Source organism: Molothrus aeneus, chromosome 6 (assembly GCF_037042795.1).
Source record: "Molothrus aeneus isolate 106 chromosome 6, BPBGC_Maene_1.0, whole genome shotgun sequence".
Lineage (NCBI taxonomy): Eukaryota > Metazoa > Chordata > Aves > Passeriformes > Icteridae > Molothrus > Molothrus aeneus.
The window spans coordinates 19,828,492-19,849,709 of NC_089651.1; the positions used below are offsets into that span (position 1 = coordinate 19,828,492).

General features: G+C 38.9%; 1 protein-coding gene across 1 annotated transcript in view; it reads left to right on the top strand.

Moving 5' to 3' along the window:
* IFTAP (intraflagellar transport associated protein) overlaps nt 1-4,865 on the top strand; it is a 39,161-nt gene extending 34,296 nt beyond the window's left edge. Inside the window, 2 exon segments of the mRNA XM_066551981.1 lie at nt 4,229-4,347; nt 4,349-4,865. Coding sequence (XP_066408078.1) covers nt 4,229-4,347; nt 4,349-4,424 — 195 coding nt within the window. The 3' untranslated portion in view covers nt 4,425-4,865.
* Nucleotides 4,866-21,218: the final 16,353 nt, after the last annotated feature.

Below are 21,218 nucleotides of genomic sequence, written 5' to 3' on the forward strand. Positions count from 1 at the left end.
TTAATTCCTGTTTCCTTGTGTCTTAATTAATTCTTACTTCCTTTTCTGGGTACACATGAATGCAGTTGCATAATTTTCATCCACTTGCTACAATCATGCATTCAAAGTGGTATTCATCTCACCTAACTTCAGTATTAAATGTAGTTTTAGTCCTCCAGTCACCAAGAGGCACAAATAAGCAACTGCAGAAAGTGATTAATCCCACTTGCTGTAGGAATTTGTTGCAAAATGTAATATATTTCCATCCACTTGGAATAGCTTGGCCTGGGCTATTTTTGGCTAATTGACTACCTTAGTCTAGAAACCTAATTTTTGTAAGGCTGGGATTAAGAAAGAAGAAATCTGCCCTTCTATTCTCCTTTATTTGTCTGTAGTTTGAGCATTCAAAAAAGTCCTTAGCATGTCTCTCATTTTATCTTAATCTGTGGCATGGCAGCATTTATCCTCTAAAATACAACTTCCACTGAGTTCCATTGGTTAAAGTTTTACTGCTTGGCCTCAGCTGAGGTTTGTTTCTGCTACGTGCTATATGCATAAATGCAACAGGAGCACAGAAGAACTTAAAGACAGGATTGACTAAGTCAAAGAAGATGGAAGAGTTATGTCTTCTCAGAGGCCAGTAAAGACACAGAGATTGAATGACTTGTCCAGAATGATGAAGCAGAAGTGGAAAATTGGCCAAGATTCATTGACTTCTAGTCCAGTGCCCCAAGCTCAAATAAACTTTTTTTCTCCCAGGTACTCCAGGCTTATATGAGATCATAGCATATATGCCTTCCCCCCACTTCTTTTTTTTTTTATTTATTGTTAGTGAACTAGTAAGTTTTCCCTTGAGCATGCAATAAAATCACTGGTGAGTGTATGTGCAAGCTTTACATAATTTGAACAAGTGAATCATAGAGTGCCATAATTACATAGAAATACAAGTTTTAGAAGGACAGAGACAAACTGTTCAGCTAAGTTTAACTCCTCACAGATTAATGAAAGAACTGAGTTGCCAATTATTAATAGACTTCTGAAAATTTCAGCTTCAAGGTATTTTATTTACAATATTACTTGGTAAAACAACCTCTAGCAAAATATTTCAGTTAATAGGAATCTTACATTCTTTCCTTCCTTTAATTTGGATATGCAGGAACTGTAAGTGAAAGTGATTTTTTTCTTCAGAGAGTAAATCACAGAAGCAATCTTAAGCAAACTGGCAGTTTTCTAATAGAGCAGGAGCCAATTCCCAGAGAGCTCTCAAAAAGATTTCAATTAGATGTTAAATTAGACACCTGAAATTCACATATTTCTCTCGGTTCCTTAGGCAAAAATAACAAGGTAATAACTTGATCAGCTCAGAGAATTCAGTGTTCTATCGTAAAATGTCTTCCTTTTGACACAGAACAAAATTGCAGTTTGCAGTTTATAAGTTTTAGATTGCTTGTCTTCATGGAAGTTTGAAGTCAATGGCTTCTTGGAAGAAGAAAAAAAGGAATCCCTAATTTGAGTATTCATTTGAGAGATGAAGCACACTGATAAATATGCAGTGTGAATAAACTTTTCAAATGTGCAATGAGTGGGTAACAGAGAAATCGTTAACAGAGTGAAGTGGGGTATGTTTTATTTTGGCATCTTATTTCAGTTAGCATTGTGGGGTCAAGTTTTGTAAACAAAAGTTTTTCCAGTATTATGCTGTGTCTGCATAAAATGTTCCTGGAAAGACATGAATGCCAAGACAAGGTCAGAGTGGATGTGTGTATACTTTCTGTGACTCTGTTGGCAGGGGAAAATAGATTTGCTTTTGTAAAATCCCTATAAAGGTTTACTGTAGTTTGAACTCTTCTTAGCTCAGTTACCTTAGATGTGTGTCATGGTTTAACCCTGGCAGACACCAAGCCCCACAGTCACTCACTTGCTCTCCACCAGCAGGACTGGGAGAGAATCACAAGGGTAAACTGAAAAACTCATGGGTTGAGATAAAGATAGTTTAATAGGGAAAGTAAAAGCCCCACACACAAGCAAAGGAGTTAATTCATTGCTTCCCACGGGTGGTGCTCAGCCACCTCCAGGAGAGCATGGCCCCACCACGTGTGACAGTCACTTGGGAAGACACAGGACATCCCTCCAACCTCCCCTTTTCTCCTTCTTCCTCCCACTTTATGCACTGATGATTCCACACACATGGGGTGTGGAATATCCCTTTGGTCAGCTGGGGTCACCTGTGGCAGCTGTGTCTCCTCCCCTGCACCCCCAGCTCCCTCACCACCATGGCAGCATGGAAAGCAGAAAATGCCTTGGCTCTGTGTGAGCCCTGCTCAGCAATAACAAAAACATCTCTGCATTATCAACCCTGTGTTCAGCACAAATCCAAAACACAGCCCCATACCAGCCACTGTGAAGGAAATTAATTCTACTCCAGCCAAAGCCAGCACAAGGTTGTAAAAAATATTGTTACAACCAAAATAACTGAAAAATATTCATGCCTTGCATTGTATTTTAGAAGAGTGCTTTGGATTTCTGCAAATGAAAGACAGGTAGTAGAACCCTGGTTGCTGCTACCATTTGTTACACAGTTGCTGGTAATCTTACCGACAAGGAATTCTACAAGGCTCTGGTTGTGGAAAAGATGGAAATGAACGTGAATATGCTCAGGAGGTCAAGGAGTTGGCTTTATCTCTAATGGGAATGTGACTTTGTGTGCAGGCTTTGTCTCCTGTTAACATCTTCCAAGTGGGCTATTTATAAAAGTTAATGATGGTTTAGCTGAAGTAGTCTATGGACATAAGCAAGATAATCTTTGTGTGCAGAATGAATAGTGCTTTCTAGACCAAGTCTATCTACAAAGTTTTCGTCATTTATAAATGCCCATGGTCTACTCATCTGTATCCAGGATTATTTGGCAGCTCCAGCATGTAAGCCAGATCCCTAGAAAACTGAGCAGTAGAGATGATTAATAGAATTATATAACCCCAGAAAAAACTGTTTCCTGATTATTCATGCAAACTACAGTTTATTAAGAAAGGATGTAGATACTACCCAGATGCTCTCTGCCGCGTCTATCAAGTACTCAGCCACCAGAGAGGAATCCAGCTACCAATTCTCTGACTTACTAGATGGCATTAACTGTGTCAATGCTTCTTCTTACCAAAATGTCACATCAAATTGTGCAGGATTTTGTCTTCTAAACTGAGCAGTGATCATAGGATGCTGAGTGTTCTGCCTGCTTTTCAGCAAGTACATGTGTATCCTTAATTTCATATACATCAGTAGTCACGGGATTCATTGAGGACTTGTCAAAAGCTTGAAAAAATAAGCATGTGTTTAAACATTTTGCTGATTTGGTGCTGAAGTACTTAAATCTTTGAAACGTATTTCTAGACAATTTATATTAACTTCTCAAGGGATAGGGAGTATTCCTACATAGTTTTAATACTGAAGATGTGTCTCCTGTGTTGCCCTGGAATTCATTTTGTGTAACTGCTTAGCATAAACCTTTTTTGTCATGACCCCCTGCAGTTTCTTATCAGCATGGAGCCTGCCATAGTTATTTGTTTTCATTGTTTTATTTTATAGGCAGAGTGTTTATTCTAAGATATTTCAACCAGAAGCAATGCAGAAATGCAATACAGTATGTCAACAAAGCACATATTGGCAAATGCAGTAAGATTCTTATGTTCATCATGCAAGAAATGCAAACTCACATATCTCTGAGATGGTGGAAAAAATTATTGGAGTATGAAAATTGATTAGGTGTCATTTTGCTCATTGCAGGCCTTTCCTTCACTGAAACTGTGTTCTGGGAAGCATGTTACATTAGTATCAGATGCATGTATGCTGCGGCTTTATGTAATACTAACCCAAATTTTGACAATATGGAATTTGTCTTTGAAATTTAACATAGCTGCATATAACATGTCCATATCCCCCCAGCCTTGCTGCTACAAGTGGCAGGAATATAATAGATGTGTGCAAGGGAGGTTTTTAGATTCCTTGCCTTGAGCAAAATTAGTTAATGATATTCATTCAGATACAGTACAGCACAAATGGGGCACATTAAATGGCTTAAATTAGGTCAAATTGAATAATTGAATTTATTCTTTTACTTAAAAAGAGCTTAATCAGCTGAGAGTGTTAGAGTCAGAAAAAATAGTTTAATTAAATATTAATTATAAGTTTATATTTTGAGCTTCCTTGTTATCACCTTCAGCAATATTATTTATGTATCTGTTTTTCCTCATTACAGCTACTGGGCGATGATGTTCAACCATTCTCCCTTGATGCAGAATTTGATTATGACAATGTGGCACTGACCCCTAAGTTCTCTGAAGCCGAGCTGAAGGCCATTACAGAGTTGTCTGAAGAGAAAAGTGGTACAAATGTCAAATCAGCACCAGCTGAAGACTGAGTCAAAGGTGTTGTGTGCAGGGCTGTTGGAATGACCTTTTCATGGGATGAATGTAGTTCCTTGTTGTACCCTTATTTAGTGTTCTTATCTGATGGCCAGTAAATGGCATCCCTGAGATTTGTCATTATTCTGTCAAGGTGCCTTGGATCCTGCACTGGCTCAGGCTAGGTGTGCTGGAGTGACTTCTCCATAGGAGCAAAACAAGCTGGTGGATTTCAGAGTAACATCGTGGCTACTCGTGCTTATATCTGGTACTGATTTGGTTCCTGAGTAGTACAAAGCTGGTCCTAAAGCTGCCCTTTACCTCGTTCTTTCAGTAATGCAATTAAGAGCTTTTTAACAGCTGACAAATCAGTCTATAAACTCTTTAAATGTATAGAGATATATGAGTGAATAAATCTGGGAATATTTTTTTTTCTCTGTCTTTTGAGTTACTTCAGTTCTGCAAAAAATAAATATTCCTGTTTCCAACAAACTTTTTGTGTTGATCAAAATTGATGTGATACAACTCCTAAAATTAAAACAGTAACTGCTCAAACCCCCCCCCCCCCCCCCCCGCCACCTTCCACACAGAGGAAAAAATAGCAATCTCATCCATTAAAGGAATTGGCATTGAAAGGCTGTCAGATTTTAGGTTTTTTTGCAGGAGATGATTCCAGATAACAGCTTATAGCTTACACTCTGCATCACTGAAATACAGCAAGCTGGAGTTGTGTAAAAGTCAGCTATATGGGTGGGAGAGAAGAGAGTGCACCTCTGACACAAGGTAGTATGTACTCCTTCTCTGAAGAGTTCAGAATCCTTTGTTTTCAGTAACTGTAGAAGCTTTGCCGTTGAGGTTTGGTTTAACATCACAATGCTGCATTGTATTTTTGGTCCTTTTCTGGTATAACTGCAGTCACTAAACCTTGCTGACCAACAGTTTGTCATTGACCTCTCTCTGCTATTTCTGAAGTGGGTGATTAGCATGATAAATGCTAATTTATCTGCCTGAGCAGACTGACAGAGCACCAAACCATAGGTTTGTGTAAAGGCTGTGGATGAATTTTCTGTGGCCGGTTGGCTGCTTCATTGTCAGTAATTTATAAAAGCAAAGAAAGGTCTTCTGATGTTCCAAAGGAGATTTTCTGGATTAGTGCTTTTGTAAACCATAATCATGCTCCACTGAAATCTGAGTAGCATTGGTTTTGAGGAATGGTATTTACCTTGATTAGGGGATATAATTTAAGAGTGAGATTCCAAAAAAAAAACCAACCAAAAATAAACCACCAGAAAAGAAAGAGCTCTCACAGAAGATATTTAAGGAGATTGATACAAAATTACAAGTATGTCCTATAGAAAAACTGGCTTGTACAGGACCTTGCTTTTAGAAGGTAATGAGAATTTTTTTAACACCCACACTCAAAAAAATGCCTGTGCTGTAGTTAAAATGTTTTTTAAAATGTAATTGGCTGTGTAGCAGATTCTGCTGGGTTTTCTGAAACTTTTTTAAATGTGAATTTATTTTAATTCAATAAACTGTTTTGTTGGACCCAAGGTATTTTAAATTAAATGGTTTAGATCTAACTGGAGTTTTCCACTGAAACCTTAAAGTTAAACATTTCTGAACAGATCTGATTATTAATTCATCTTCTTCTGAAGGGTACAGACAATGTGTATAAATCAGAAGGATAAGAAGTAAGTTCTGGAAGAGCTCCATAACAAATCTGGGAGAAAAAAACGGAGAAGTGCTGCATAGTGATAGCAAGGTCAGCCTTTGAAAGCCTCAACAGAAAAATAAGGGCGACAATCTCATTAACATATGTATGTATAGGAAAGATAAAGTAGGAGCCTTCTGTCTGAGAGACCTCTCTGTACAGGGTTTGCTATCCTGCAGACAGAGAATCAGCCATAAAGGTGAACATTTGTGGCTTTGTGGAATGGTGAATTAGGTGCTTCTTGTGTGTGGTTTTTTAGAAAGGCATGAGTCACACAAACTAGAGATCAGTCCTGTGGGAATCCTATTGCCTGTAGAGTTGATGAGAAAACTTATCGAGGGGTTTATAATATTCTTCAGGCCACATCAGCTCTGGAATCTCTTAAGTGCCTTTTCTGTTCATTTCATTATCAATTTTTCACTGCACATTAGGGATACATCCAGCCATTCAGTTCCTTCTCTCATAAGCAGATGATTCTTACCAAATGTTCAGGGTGCCTACTATGCTCCATAAGTGTCATTCAGTATAGTCATTATATGGTTTCCTTTGATATAAAGAAACACTTTGCTGCAGAATACCCAACAAAATTGGAACTCTTTAGTGGCATTCATCTTACACAGAGAAACGGGAATAATTCACTTACATTTACACTACTCATGAGTTAGATTTTTACTCTTTGTTAACAGGCATGAATATCACAGTGAAGATTAGGCAATATAGGCTCCATTTTCTGTACATGACATTTTATTGGCCTGCCCCTGTGGTTGTTTTTGGCTTGTACCTTTCATTTGATTACCTTTCACAGAGGAGGCATATTTTCCTCTTAGCCATTACTAGGTTGTCATTTTTAAGAACATACTTTATGTGCATGTTAAATTTTATACTTGCTCATGGAGTTAGTTACCTGGAATTGTTTTAGTGTTTGTGAGGTGGTTTGAAGTCTGAATAATATATATCTTTTCCTCTTGGTAGCTTGTATTCTGTTTAATATTTAATATTTTCAGCAGGGGTTGGCAGGGGACGTTAATCTTTTCTATTTATGGCCTTTTCTAAACATTTTTCCTGTTTTCCCAAAGAATTAAAGGTAAAACTCTCACATGGAGCAGGAAATTTGGAGGGCTACTTGGGATTGACTTAGGGGTTGCTGCCGTAGGGAACAGCTTTCTCCCTACCACACTGACAACGATTTTGAACTGAAAAATCTCTGACATTGAGTGAACCCATGGGAGGTGAAGGCTGTGTGATGCATCTCCCCAGTCCCTTTGTATTAATGATTTCATTGATGTCTAAAGTGCAGCAGAGATGTGCATCCTTATCAATCAGTGAGCTTATCTGTGTGGAACTTGTGACTGCCTTTGGTGTTGCCAGAAGGATGCTGAGTGTTTCTCTCCACAGTCTTGATGGATCCTCAGTTATGGGGAGGGACTATTTGTTTTAGGAACTCTTTGAGTTTTATGAGGAGTAAAATAGTTCTTCCACTGAGGATGGAAACTGAAGGGTTGTTTTCCTTGGCTGGCTGAGGTGAAAGCTTGGATATTGCTAATGTTCAGGGTTAATGTTCACTTCTCATGACTGTGAAGGGAACAGTAATTATTTGTTGAGATAATGGTTGTGGAAGAATGAGATGAAGACTGAAGAAATGAACAGATATGCAGGCAAATCTGACTCAGACAGTTATGGGTATATTTCTATTAATGCCCAGAGGTATCCTAGTATACATTTGTGTACACACAATGCCACTGAAGGAAAATAATTTTGGTATGGAGAGTACCCACCAGATAATTCAGAACCTTATGAAGAAGATGGCATGGGAACAAATCCTTGCACTTATGGAAAAGACTGATCCTCTGGCCTTCATTTTCTGCTGCTATAAACTGGCAGAACTCCACTGAGGGCATTTGTATTCATACAGAGCAGACAGGAGTCTGGTATTTACAGTCTTAGCTGAAAGATTATGGAGCCAAATCAATTCCTGATTTAACTTCACTGAATATATAGTTATGTATATGACCCATTATCATTATGGGAAAAGATTTAAATGAAGAGCCAATGCAAATGAAATGTAAAAAACATATCTTGTAACTGTTCAAATACTACACAGGTGCTTTTGAAGTTTCTATAGTTGTGTGTGCTTAGAACATTGCTTTTTGTTTTAACAAAAAGATCACATATATTTTCAAGTCCTGTGCAAATCATGAAACTTGTTTACACACCTAACTACTAAAGATTCTGATCTCCATTAACGTGATTTTTTTCCCCCCCTCTCTATATTGACAAGGATTGGAAGTGGATTTTGCCTTATCTTGGAATTGCTTTTAAAATATCTGATGTCCTTTGTGAAAACATACACTTTCATATAAAGGTAGACTCTTGAGTTAGTGATGCTACTCTAAATGCAGAAGTAAAAATAGGACCAAATTCCTGGTTGCTCAGCAACTTCATTTACATCATAGTGTGGGTAAACACACATTTGGTGCAAAAGTGTCTGCTTGGATAGCAGGCTGGTTTATATCCTGTTGTCCTCTACCTTGAACTTTCCTTAGGAGTCTCAGCAGTATCTCGGTCCCAGCAGGGTCTGAGTGTTCACAGCCCTGCAAGGAGACTGCGAGACAGGTCAGTCACACCGACTGAAGCAGCTGAAGCACAGCCTTGTGCTGGGGCTCCCTGCACGCTCCGGAACACTTTACCAAGCGTGGCTGTTCTCCCCTGCTCAGTGGAGATTTGTGTTACTGCAGCAGTGGATGTGCTGCTCCAGAGGACAAGGCTAGGCTCAGGGAATCCTTGGGCTCTGTTCCCTTTCTGGGCCGTGCTGAGCAGGCAGCTCGCTGCCCTCCATGCCCGGCTGCAGCTCAGCCCCTGCCTTTCCGAACACCCGAGCGGGACTGAGCCCCTGCTCAGGGTTCTGCTGGCCTCAGGAAGGGGCTCCTTGCCCGCAGAGCCAGCGCTGCTGGCAGCCCAGGGCATTCCCACCGTGCGGCGCTTTCTTGTGGCAGCTGTCAGTTGGCACAGCTGGGCCCGAGGGCCACATCTGTCCCGGGCTCCCCTGGCTGGGAGCCGGCTGCCTCTGCCCATCCCGAGCACACGCAGCGCTCCCAGGTGCTCCATGCTTGCACATCCCTGGGGAAAACAAGGCAGACAGTTTTCTCTACCATGGTGCTAAGTTGTAGAACATCTCAAAAGACGGGGAGATTGGTGAGTTTGTGATTGCTGGTGGCACCTTGTGTTTTGCTGGCATGATATTGTAAGCCAGTGTTGCAGGTGTATGGGCTGTGAATTACCGCAAATTAGACTGAAAATGGTTTTAGTGCTTGTCTGTGACAAGTTTCTAAGAAGAACAGCAAGTGCTAAAAGGTACTGTCATTTTTATAGACAAGCTGCTTTATTTGCAATTGCAGTGCCCCACAGTTAAAATGAAAATCAATTTTAATGCCTTATGAAAATGCAGAAATATTTGTCTCATTTACAGCACTTCCAAAAAGGACAGATAATAAAATTCCCCTGATTTATGATCTATAATTTTAGGTACTCCGTGGTATCTTGTTCAGTACATCTCTCCATATAAACATTCCAAAAGAATGAGGAAAGATAGATCTGAACAACATTCCTGAATCTAACTTCACACTGAATTTCAGATTGTAGAAACTCTATATTCAAAGCTCTCTTTGATCTGAATATTCCCAGACTTTGGGGAAATAGATGCTTAACTTTAAAAATCACTAATCAAACATTTCTCTAGCAACCACATAGTACTGATCAGGACTAAAAAACCCAAAGCAGTAAGAGACCTGCCTATATAAAAAGAACCAATGAAATGTGAAAATTGGCATAATGCACTCTGTATGAAGAGAGTGGATGAAAGGACTCTAAAGATAGTAGAATTAAATGAAGAATGTTATTTTTCTGGAGAGTGAACCATACTAAAATATTCTGTTGACTTCATGCAATTCTTGAAAGCCTTTGAATGCCCAACTGAAAAATTAGTGTAAACATTTTGTAATTCATGTGGATATACAAGTTATCTCTTGAGCCATTAAAATGAGATTAAAATTTGTGTGAGATTCTTCAGTATATTTTGTGGCAGTGCTGGCACCATAAATTAAGGCTTTAGCCTCATTCTATCATATGTTACAACAAAGTTTGTTCTTCTGTGGCTGTTGTGGTTGAGGATTCTTGTGGCAGTTTCTGAAGAGCAGGTGTGCACTTGTAGCAAGTAAGCTCTGTTTTCTTGAATCCATCTGCTTTTATGTCCAGGTGTATCAAAACTTGAAAGGTGCAATATGATGTGCCTATTTCTTAGAAAGAAGCAAGTGTCATTTACAATCTTGCTTATGCTCCTCAGAATAACTTAGCAAGAGGAAAAATTCTACTGATTACCGAAAGTCTCGATTCTGCCATTTAGATTTGCTGCAGATTGTACATTTGGTGTTTGAGAGAGAAATGCTGGAGTGCATTTTTCATCCTCTTTTCCTTATATTTGATTTTGTCTTTCCTATGTCAGTTTTGCTACTAGCTTTCCAGAAGCTGACACTACATTAAACCTATGAGCTACTTTCCTGCTGGATAAAATTTTAAAGTAAAAAAGATGGAAGGCTGGTGTGTGGGCCAGGAAACATCAAAACATAGTTAGCATTTCTTGCTCATGCTTAGAATTTGCAAAGCTGTCAAAACAATCAGGAAAATACAAATAATGGTCAGCCTACTTATTGAATGAAAATTTAATTCAAATTGCCTTTGTTTAAATCAGCTGCTTACACTTTGTCTCCTCTGCTCACCAAGGATTCTGTTAACTAACATATTTAAAAATCCAGACTGCCAAAAATACTGACAGCTTTCAATAGCTGAACAACATTTCCCACAACAAAATTGTGATCCGTTTAAGGCTCTTTGCTTTGGGTTGTCACACATTGCCTGAATCCCATGTATTTATTCCCCATTCATGAACATTAGTGATGTAAACTGTACAAACCCCCAATGTCCCAGTGGATATCCTTCTGCTGACAGCAGGGAGAAGAGATGTAGTGGGAAGAGGGGTTGGATGAGCAGCCAAACGTTGCTTGTGCTCCGAATGCGATGCTTGGTGTTTTGCTTTTGATTCTTTTGCAATGTGTGTGTGAGAAGCTTGGTTGTCAAAAGCCATCTGAATAACACCCTCCCCACTGCACCCCCAAGCCCCCTGGTATGAAGGTGCTGGCAAGCAGGCTAACCAAATTCAGCTGGCTATTGTTTCAAGAGAAATAGGGTTGCATACATTACAGAGTGTGTTTTACAAGGTGCTGCCAACTGATACCATTTCCCAACTGACAGGATTGGGCTCTGCTCACAAGTGTGCTAATGAGTGTTTATTTGGCATTGCTTGTAATTCCATACTTCCCAAAATTTAATTTTTGAAATGTATATTTTTTTTGATACTTTTGACTCACTGCTCAAGAGTCAACAGATCAAGGACATCCTTCAAAGATAATACTAAAAAATCATGACTTTGAGTGTTCTGAAGCGGTGAAATTAAGAATGAAATAAAATTAAGTAATGTTAAATTTAGGAAAAACATCATGCTGAAATTCAGATTCACTAGACTCTGCAAGTACCACAAAGAGAAGTTTCTGGAGATGTTTTGCTAAGGTCAATTAAAAGATGTCTGGAAATAAACATTGGAGAATATGCTATAGGGATACAGTGGTGCATCAGACAGGAGCTGGATTTCAGTAATATTTTTCCTCTAAGATTAAGATACATGAGAATGAATGGTTGATGTTTGAAGAATTTTGCTCGTTAAGGTTGTTTTGTCTTGAGTTCCAATTCCTGTAATGGAAAAAGGATGGTTCAGTTTAGTGAAGCAGGTTCAGTCTGTTTGTTTTAGTTTGGGAGCATCTCTATCAACTCTTGATTTGTACACAGGCTGGCAGCCCATTTGTGGAGCATCACTGCCAGCATTTGCAAAAATGAGCAATGATATATTATTTAAATATTCTGCTTTTTTTGAACAGTCTCACTGCATTACAATTGCACAGTAAGATAGGAGATGGTCTTTTTATTTATGTTCTTAAAAAGGTAACTTAGATTAGAATTTGGAAATGGAATGCTGGATCACAACCCCGTCAGGGCTTTGTGAAAACCTGTGTCTACATGTAATCTTTGGTTCATGACTGCATGGCTCAACCTTGAGCTCTTTGCTGAAGTAAATGACATCACATTTGATCTTACTTTGGAATAAGTGAAGTTTTTTTTTTTTTTCCAGAATTCAAAATGTCTGTCAGATCTATATTTGCAGGGCATTCTTCTTTTACTGTTTTCTCTCCTTGCCTTTATTTGCATCAGCTGCTACTATACAGCAATGAGTATAATATAGGGTACAGAGAACCAGCCATGGCATTGCTACATTTTTCAGTAGGAAAAGGGAATCTTCTCCATATTGAGAGCTAAAGAAGCTGTTGAAACCCTTTGGCTGACCATCTGTAAATTTGAATAGATGCATATTGGGCTAAGCTGGTATTTTTGTGAAGCATTTGTTCTGCCCAATCAGGGAGGTGCTGCTGGTTGAAATAATTCAGAGCAAAATTCAGGTCCGTCAGCTTGAAAATTGTCTTTTGGCCATTACCAATTCCTCTTGGTACTCCCATTCCACTCTAGCTCTATCAGAATCAACACAGCAAACACATGGACACTCCCTGTCTTTTTCAGTTGGGCTCTTGTGTAATGCTGCCAGTTCTCTGGGAGCTGCAGCTTACCAAGACACTCCCCAGAGGAGCATGGAGTTTTTATTTATTTTCTGTTTCAAAAAGCTTCCACATAATCCTGCCTCACCCTGCCCTCCCTGAAGGAATGACTGGGGGAAAATACCAACATCTGGATTGATTACTACTTGTTGGTGTAACAGTGTTCAATTTTGCTTTTAAGTTCACCTTCCCCAGCCTTTCCTTTTCAGATAGAATTTTTCCTCTGGTGCCAAGTACTGAGGAAACAAAAATGTGTGTTTCTTCAAACCACCCCTCTATTATTAAGATTCAGAAAGATGTTTGCTGATGTATTCAGTGGGAGAGGAAACTGATTGCTACCTCACAGTAAAGTTTCTCTGTTATAAATGTTAATTGTTTTAAGCACTCTGGAGTTTTCTGTGACCTCTAGGCAATTTTTTTTTTTAAAAATGATTGTTGATACAATGTCTCAGAAGAAGGGGAGAAAATGAGTACTTTGCTGGCCTAGTTTCAGGTAAGCTCTAAAAGTTCAAGTCGACCAATTACATGTAAAAGAGCAACAACTTTTGTAAAGCTTCATTTGAATCTCAAAGGGGAAAAATTATAGAAAATCAATTAAATTTCCACATGAAAAAATAGCTCATATTGCAAAGCTTTCCTTGCATAGTTTTCTGATTATGTTTGGAAGAAAATTGCCTTGATTATACCTTTGACAGGAAGGAAAGTCTTTTAATTAATTTAATACATGCTATAGCAGTACTAAATTGTATCATGTAACAATTAAGTGGGTCTACACTGATATTTTTTCCCTGTTGAAAATGGATATTGCTCACTTAGTGAGTCATGCTCTTGCTGGGTTGACGCAATTATCCATTCATTGCAGAGCATGTGACTAAAAAGTTATTAGGCCCTTTTATACAGGAGAGAGGCTGAATGGAGTAAACAAAAATCCATTTCAGTGAAGAGTCAGTGAAAGTTCAGAGCCTGTACCCGCACTGGAAGCTGTACCCAAACCCTCAAGCCCTAAGACAGCTCCTACTTTGGGAATGCTTCAGATGTATTTTCTGTCTTATTTTCTGTCAATTTGTCTTCTCTGAAATGAGGAGTGGAAATGATTGTCTGTTAGCCATGTACTGACATGATCCTCAAAATCATGTGCAGCTAAGAACAATTGATAGCAAATTTCTAGTAGCATCTAGAGTGGTTGCTGCACTAGCTGCTTCTGCAACCAATTTTTTGCCTCAAGCTGCAAAAAATTACATTTGTTGTGTTTGCTGAGAATAGGATTTTTAAGTGACAATTTTATTTAAATGTTCTAAATATGACACGAAACAACAAACATGATTTTTTTTTTTTTTTTTTTGCTAATCATGCATGTTCTTGTAATGATGTTACATTATATTGTTGAAAGAAAATAACATTAGGAACCTTTTTGATATGTCTGTTTGATATTGGACGTGTTCTTGTCTTGCTGGACTAGTACAGCTGGGTCATATCACTTTCCCTGATGGATCTTGTCTGCTGGAAATGTATTTGCCTGCATCCTGCTTTTCATGCTGAGGTGGGCTAGGTCTTTTCTGGTGAGGTGTAGAATGAAATATCCAAGAGCTGAGTAATAAATGAAAGACTCCATCACCAGAGACTGTCCCATGAATTAACTCTTAACTGTCTAAACTCAGATAAAATATTATCACAGATTTTTATAATGTCTCAAGGCCATAAACAATGAAAAATAAAAAGCTGCACAAAAGAGGAACAGTACTGTCATTGCATACTCTCTGATCTTTCTGTGTTCTTAGAGAAGGGCCAGCTGAACAGGGATTTGTTTACAAAAGGAAGCTAGTAACTGTGGTTATGGAAAGACTTGAGACAGGATATGAAGATTTCCAGCAGCAATGTGAAGGAAAATCTCTACTAGAAATTAATTTCAGAGGTGCAAAATTGTGGCTGTGGGCACTGTACCACGGGACTGGTAAGTTCTGATTTAGAATGTTCTTCATTATTTGGAGATTAGAAGTCTTAGATTTCATAATTAACATTTTGGATTGTGACAGAATTGGGCTGGAAAACAATATTAAGTAAGGAGTGCTGTCAGAGGCACTTTCTAGTCTTGTGTACCAATAAAAATATTTAGTGTTGACCAGAATGGCAAAGCCAGGAACCGCTATGGCTGCATGACATGCCTGGCATTAGGTAGAGAGGTGCAATTTGTGCCAGTTAATTCAGTAAAAATTCACTTCTTTGAGGATACATTTCAAATTTGCTTGTGGCTCACTGAGGATGTCCTCAGGGTCTCCTCAGGGTGAAAGGGCCAGCTCAGTACCTGCCCCTTCCTGGTTGCAGCAGGTTTGCTGCCCATGCTCTGGAGCAGCTGGGGACTGTGGCTTCAGTGACCTTGAACGTGGTGGTCAAGCTTAATTGACTGTGTGTAGTCAGTAAATGTATCCACACTGCTGATACAATCACATATTGGCCTTTTCCAACTGTGGCACAAATGGTTCAATGTACCTCCACCTCCCCATCAACTGAGATTATGAAACAAAAAAAATCTTGTTTCTTCTTTGTTATTTAAATTTGCCTTTCCTATCATCAAAGACACTATACATTTATGTGCTTCTCCAGTTCTCCCAAGTGAAAAATACCAAAAACATAGCATGCCTTCACTCTACTGTAGCTTGATTGCACTAAGGTTCTATGTTTAATGTTAAGCCTTTTTCATCAAGAGGAAAAAAAATACATTCTAGCAAAGATTCAGGCAAAGATTGTTTGTGAATTCTATTAGTGCTGAGGTCAGCATCACACTTACTCAAGACTTAGTCCCTCTGAAAAAGAACAAGGTTGTGTCAAAGGTGATTGAAAATGTCAGTGATCCTGGAAGGCAATCATGTGTGGCTAATCATTCCCAGTGTAACTAGAATGTGATTTTCATTGGATTACTCTAGGAAAGATGCTGCTTGGCAGTTTCAGCAAAAATGTTAAAGAACTATGGTATTTTTAGAAAAAAACACTCCTTCCTGATCTATTTCAGTTCTTGAATTTTCCACTTAAGCCTGGGATCATTAATTCCTAATGCAATTTGTGTGCCCCACGAGAACAGCAGACCAAAAGGAGACTCCCAGGTGTGCGGCCTGCTGGCTGACTCTGTAAAGAGACTGGTGGGTGATGGGCAATGCTACAGACAGTTTCCTAGTGCCTAAGCCCACAGTAAAACAAAAATTTTTGTTAAGGAGAAATTACTTACCCTTAATTTTTTATTTTTTATTTTTTTACTTTTTCTCTAACTCGGAAAGGAGGGTAACTGTATTGACTCCATAAAACCAGTTCTCGGTGCAGAGCACATGGTGGCAATGTTGCACTGCTCCTGAGCAGCTCTCATGTGGCACTTACACAACCCATATTCATTTACTGTGTAATAAATAGATAGATGCAGTAGAGTGCTGCTTTACCCAGGGAATATCATACTCATACATGGTAGCACTGATTGTGTTTTCTGGTAAAATAAAGAGTAAGGTATAGGAAAAATAGTTTTTCTTCCTTTCTTTTTACCACTTCTGTATTATTGGCATGCATCCTAGGCACAGAGATACAGTTTAAGTTTTGCAGAAATAATGTAGCTGGTATTGGAAAAAGATAGGACAATTTAGTTTTGTTCCATAAACCAAGTACACCTGCCTTAGAGGAGCACTTAGGAAAATAAAACCCTCTGCCCATCAGGCACGCAGAGAAATTGGAAACTGAAGGTTTCTCACTTTCAAAAGAAGGCTTCACTATTCAAACAAGCTAGCCTTGAACTCTCTCTTTCAAAAACGTCTCTAGCCTAAATATAAGATTTCCTAAATGTCTTCAAAGAATAGGAAGGAAAGTTTTCCTTAGCTGGAGAAATTCCAGGCACATGTGAGTTCCTGGGTTCAGTGGCCGTGGATGGCTCTCAGCACAAACCCTTGAGAGCCTGTGTGGTTTGGCTGAACTCTTCAGTGATCACTGCAGCAGAGCAGCCAAGGATTCATGTACCTCTGGCTTTCTTCTCTGTTCAGCCTGACAGGAGTGCCCTTCAGAGGCAGACGGAGTAGGAGAGTACTTGCATTACAAAGGCAACACTGCTGAGTATTTCAGGTCCCTGGGGCTGTTGTCTTTCACATTTGTCCTGCTTTTGGTGAGCTGCTGCAGCTCTAGCAACTCAGTTCCCAAGCCACAGTCTTCCCTGGTGTTCCTCTGCTTTTAATGATCTCTGTGCCCTGGCAGACAAATCTTTCACTGTGCCTGTCATGGCTAATCTGATTTCCATCCCACCAACACAAGATGAATCGGTTTTTTTCTCCTGTTGTTTCGACTTTTTAGATGTAGACATGGTATCAGCCATGGCCTGGTTATTCTAATTCTCCTTAAAGGGTCTGGATTCAACTCTAGATCTTAATGGCAGCAGCAATGAAGTCAGCAGGTATCCCCAGACTATTTCCACACTGCTTTCTTGCTCTCTGAGTGGGAGAGGCCAAGAGGAAAAACAAAGCAGGATGCCAAGATGCCTTCTTATAGAGCAAGAAGGAAAATACAGATTATTTCAGCTGACAAGCAACATTGTGCTTTGTTCCCTTCTCCTAATTCTATCAGGCACAACCATAAACTAAAATTTAAGGAACCAAATGTTAAAGTGTGGGAGCAAGCACTCCAAGTAAGCCATGTTCAACCAACTGCTTAGATTCAATTCTTGGGAGACAAGAGCATTCAAACTCGTTGGTATAGGTTGATTTTTGTGAGGAACACATATTCACAAAGACCAGCAAAACCAAAAGATTAGGAATAAAACAAGTATTTGTATCATGTTGCTGTTAAGGTTACTGTAAATAAAAAAACCCTAAACCACTGAAAATATGTTGAAGTAATTGATGCAGCAATAGCAGAGAAATGAATGGTGCATTTTTTCAGTGTCTAAGACCTTTTTTAGGTGTATGTTTCCAGGATGAAGATCAAGAGTCGTACTGTTCAGTGTCTTCTTTATTTATTCATAAGAGGGATAGCTTAACTGGTAGTGGAAAAATTAGAGTGGAAATTGGCCAACAACTACTAATCAGGATTTTGGTGTGTCTTACTTCTCCCTGCATCCAAAACCTGAGTTGGAGTCCTTCAGAAATGTATTAAGGGAGGAAACTTAAGTGCCATACAATTATTTTTCAACTGTGTAACATAGCCTGTATGTTCTGATCATTATTTCTACTGTCAATATTTCTTAGAAAGAGAAATAAATAAGAAAAAATAGCCATGGTAATGAATTTTCTCAAAATGTGTTGTCCTTGAGTGATTCAGCTGGAACTGTAAAGGTCCCACTTCAACCTGTGCACACAAACCAGACCTGCTGCCTGTGCCACTGACTCCCTGGGCCAGACTGACACAGTTCCTAATCTTTCAATCCTATCACCCACCCTCTTTGTGTTGCTGGTGAAGATTCTTGTGACTCGCCATGCTCCCTGCCTCAGAAATGCTGTGATAGCTCCCATACCCAGTGCTTATATTATTTAATTTCTCCCTATTCAGCCTCTGCCAGGTCCCCACTTGCCAACACCTGTCAATAGTGTGTTAGGGTTGTACTACTTTGTGTGATTTTCTGTGCTCTTTGCTTTACAGCCCACACTGCTGGAGATTAACGATGCAGTGAAATTTCATTAGGGGCCCTTGGCCCAGCTGCCTGCAGTTACAAGGCAAAGAAATGCACCGCCCTGTTTCCCTCAGAGATTTAGTTTACCTTCATCGTTCTGTTTTGGTTTTAAATAGAGTTTGAAAATGCCAGAAACAAACTCAAACACTACTAGTAAGAAAATGATAAATCCCTCTGTAAAAATTGTCATCTGTGAAGTGCAGAGAAATAGCTAAGCTAAACATTTTTAAATTAGGAAGAAGGATATTAAGATCCTTTAAAAAATTCTTGCTGGCTTTTGCTTGTTTTCTCACATATAAGTAAAATATCTGCTAATCTCAAACAAGTACTAAAAGCCCAAGCATTTGCCAGTTGCTCTAAAAAATTTGTGCTTTTGCCACTTTGCATTAATGGCGTGGTGATCTTTTTTAAAAGCCAGTACAAGTGGTATTTTTGCAGTCAAGGCCTTAAGTCCCTGGGAGTCTCAACAAGGCTTCAGTGGTGTGCAGATTTATTTCCACTGAGCAGCCAGAAGTATTTCAGCAAGGGAAAGATGCTGAAGAGAAATTCAGTAGCTATAGATAGTAAAGGCAGATGCTGTGGACTGAGGGCTAGAAAGTTACAGAGATTGTGATATTTAACTCTCATCACTAGTTCAGAGATGGTAAAGCTTTACTCTCCTACCCTGATAATATTTTACTTGGTCAAGGTTGGATGGTAACAAGCAACAAACTCCATAGTACATCATATATTTTCTCTTCTGTGGGAGCAGCACATGGAAAAAGTGTGCACATCACATTTACATGTTGAAATAAGTCCTGCTTCCATGAAGTGCACCATAGAAGGGATTAATTGTATGGGTTTCAGATGTGATATAAGCTCCTCTAGAAGCAAAAACACAGAGTAGTTTAGACAGGACCGTGGAAATACAATTGTCCAGCCTGCCCAGGAACTAAACTCAGTTTGTCCTCATAGGGAGTGACACAGGCTAGAAAATGGTTACAATGGCTCTGCTATCCTGATTATCTCACTTTATTCTTCTCTACTACCCTGCAATCACTGGGCAATCTGTTTGTAGCAAACACCATTTGAGATCTCATTGTCTTTGGGGAACTTCCTTTTCATGTTTTATTACTTCTCAGTGGAAGCTACTTGTTTTGGGTGGTCTGGGCTTCTGCAGCAGTATAGGAGAGCTGCAAGATGCTTAAAGTATATTTCCACATTTTCCATGCTGTTCTATGACAGATGTTTTGTCCAGTCATATTAACCTATTATCTTGAAAATAAGTTCATATTAAAGAAAATGCAGACCTCATTTCCCCCTCCTTACTTCAAAAATCTGTTCTAGTGTGCTATTGAGGTCAGAGTAGTGAAGCAGCCGTAGCATGTAGTAATTTTTATCCCTTCCATAAAGGTATTATCTTTCTGTTTGCAGTCATATAATATTTTCCAAATTGAAAATTTATTAAAAATCCTTACTGCTCAGCTTGTGACTCAATCTGTTTTGTTTCTTGCTGTTCTGGGATTAAGTGTATCTAGTTCACTTTACTGCAATCACTGGGGGTTTGTTTCTTCTCCAGAAGCCGTTATTTTGATATTCTCAGTTCCAGGAGCAATCATGCTTTTGCCCTCATGTTCAACATTGTTGTTGCCACTGAAAAAAATATTAGGTTTTACTTTGTGAGCTATAAAACCAGTGTTTTTGATCTCCCTGCCAGATTCCTTGCCTACTACATGATGATCCCATTTTTTCTTTAATTAATATCGAATACAAAAGAATGTGTCTAATAGTGACATTTACTGGTGGCAATGCTGGGAAGTGCTTTAAATGTAAAAAAGGGCCAGAACACCACTCAGAGGACAATGTTTTCTCTTGAAAATAGAATCATCATGAATTAGATGAAATTCAGAAATATAGAGGGAAAAGAAATTTACATGAGGAGGGATTTGCCAGTAACCAGCTCTCCTGGGTTCACCAGACTTCTGTCAAGAATGGGGACTTCGACATTATCAACAAAACAGAAATTCAGCCCAGCTTGAAGTCAAGCCTTCTATGCTGTCCCTTTAAAATGTAGGCTTCCTTGACAAATAACATCTTGAGCAATAACAAAGAAATAACGTATTTTTTTTCCATGATAATATAAAACCTCTTAATTTATAAAACCTCCTAATCTCCTGATTAAATTTATTAATGCCTTGTTGATGTCTTTGCAATAGAAGATTTTTGCCATTGCAAACATTTGAAAAACAGAAAGAATAGTCTATTGTCTAAGTATTTGTTTTCTTCAAATGTTATCTCTGAAGGCACATGTATTTGCTTGAAAATAATTGTAAATGGCATAACTCTGATTTAAGCCTATGTGTCACCTGAATTCAGGGATAGGAGCACTTAAGTTGTGGTAAACTCCAGCCTAGAGATGCTCTGGCCTTTTCAGTTCCTAAAACATATTTCATTAACAGCATTTCACTTCTAACCTGCAGCAACAAGATTTGACATTTATATATTGCCCCATACATACATCACGTAATATTGCCAGATTCTTTATGATTAACTGATATAATTGACTTCTGAGATAAAAAGAAATTTATGTGGGAGAAGCCACAGAATCAAACAAAGTTTTGATTGTATTCCAAAGCTGAACCAAGAAAGGGAGGAAGTAGATCTTTGCTGAGGACAGGCATTCCTTCAGAAAAGCAAGTGTAAGAAAAGCCACTGCATCAATACTGGTGAGAAGCAAGGGCATGCCAAATTTATCCCACACCTTGGCAGCGTGTCAGATCAATGCATCACAGAGAATTCAGGAAAATACA